At 66.4% G+C, this 806-nt stretch overlaps 1 protein-coding gene across 1 annotated transcript in view; it reads right to left on the bottom strand.

The window, feature by feature from the left end:
- Positions 1-806, bottom strand: part of VOLCADRAFT_120001 (uncharacterized protein) — a gene marked incomplete at both ends in the record, with an annotated part of 23,701 nt that overhangs the window by 4,951 nt on the left and 17,944 nt on the right. The window contains one exon of the mRNA XM_002958547.1: positions 316-499. Within this exon, the coding sequence (XP_002958593.1) occupies positions 316-499 (184 nt within the window). The remainder of the gene's footprint in view (positions 1-315; positions 500-806) is intronic.

The following is an 806-nucleotide window of genomic DNA, read 5'->3' as shown; positions in this document are numbered from 1 at the left end:
GGAGGCGGGGGCGGCGGGGGTTTCTGAAAGGATGCCCGTGCGGCCGACGGCATGCCCCCGGCGGGGGGGGGGCCCTCAACCCCCCCTTTCGAAATGAGCTATGTTTAGTGGGGACCCACATGTACGAACCATCATGTATTCCCAACAGCTAATCAGGTCACGTGCATGTACGACAGCATATACACACACGTGTCCGCAGTCCTGTGGTCCGTGACCCGCCTCTGCAGCCGTACGGCTTGTGCCCCCATCCCTGTAATCCGCCCCCCTCCGACCCCATCCCCACAAAAGCGGACTAGAGCCCCCCTCCCTCCGTACTCGCGGGGCGGGAGGAAGTAGAGGCACAACGACAGGGAGTGGCACGAACCCGGGGGCGCCCCGGCCCCGACACCTCCTCCCGCACTAGCAGCGGTGGCGGCGGCGGCGGCGGAGGCGGCGGCCCGCCGGAAGTCCTTCTCCCGCTGCCACAGCACATACTCCATCAGCTTGGCCAGGTACAGCGCTATACAGCGGGGAGCGGGAAGGGGGCGGGGGGGGGGGTCGAGGAGGGTGTTCGAGGTCCTTGCAGCGAAGGAAGGACCGCCGAGTACACGATGAGCACGGATCGCAACACGAGGACTGCAAAGGTGAAGAATAATTCTACGAGTGCCATATCGTACAACTGTAACCCGGACTGTAGTACCCGAGGACGCCGGGGAAGCGACCCCCCCCTCCCCGCCCCCCCCGGCCCCCCCCTCACCACGGTTGGGTTCCACGTCGTACGCTGGGGCATCCAGCAGAGAGACATGCAGCACCCTCCCCCCCGCCTC

The sequence above is a fragment of the Volvox carteri genome, assembly GCF_000143455.1.
Source record: "Volvox carteri f. nagariensis unplaced genomic scaffold VOLCAscaffold_98, whole genome shotgun sequence".
Classification (NCBI taxonomy): domain Eukaryota; kingdom Viridiplantae; phylum Chlorophyta; class Chlorophyceae; order Chlamydomonadales; family Volvocaceae; genus Volvox; species Volvox carteri.
Note: the sequence above shows the minus strand (reverse complement) of the source record. Positions and strands in the feature narration are given on the sequence as shown.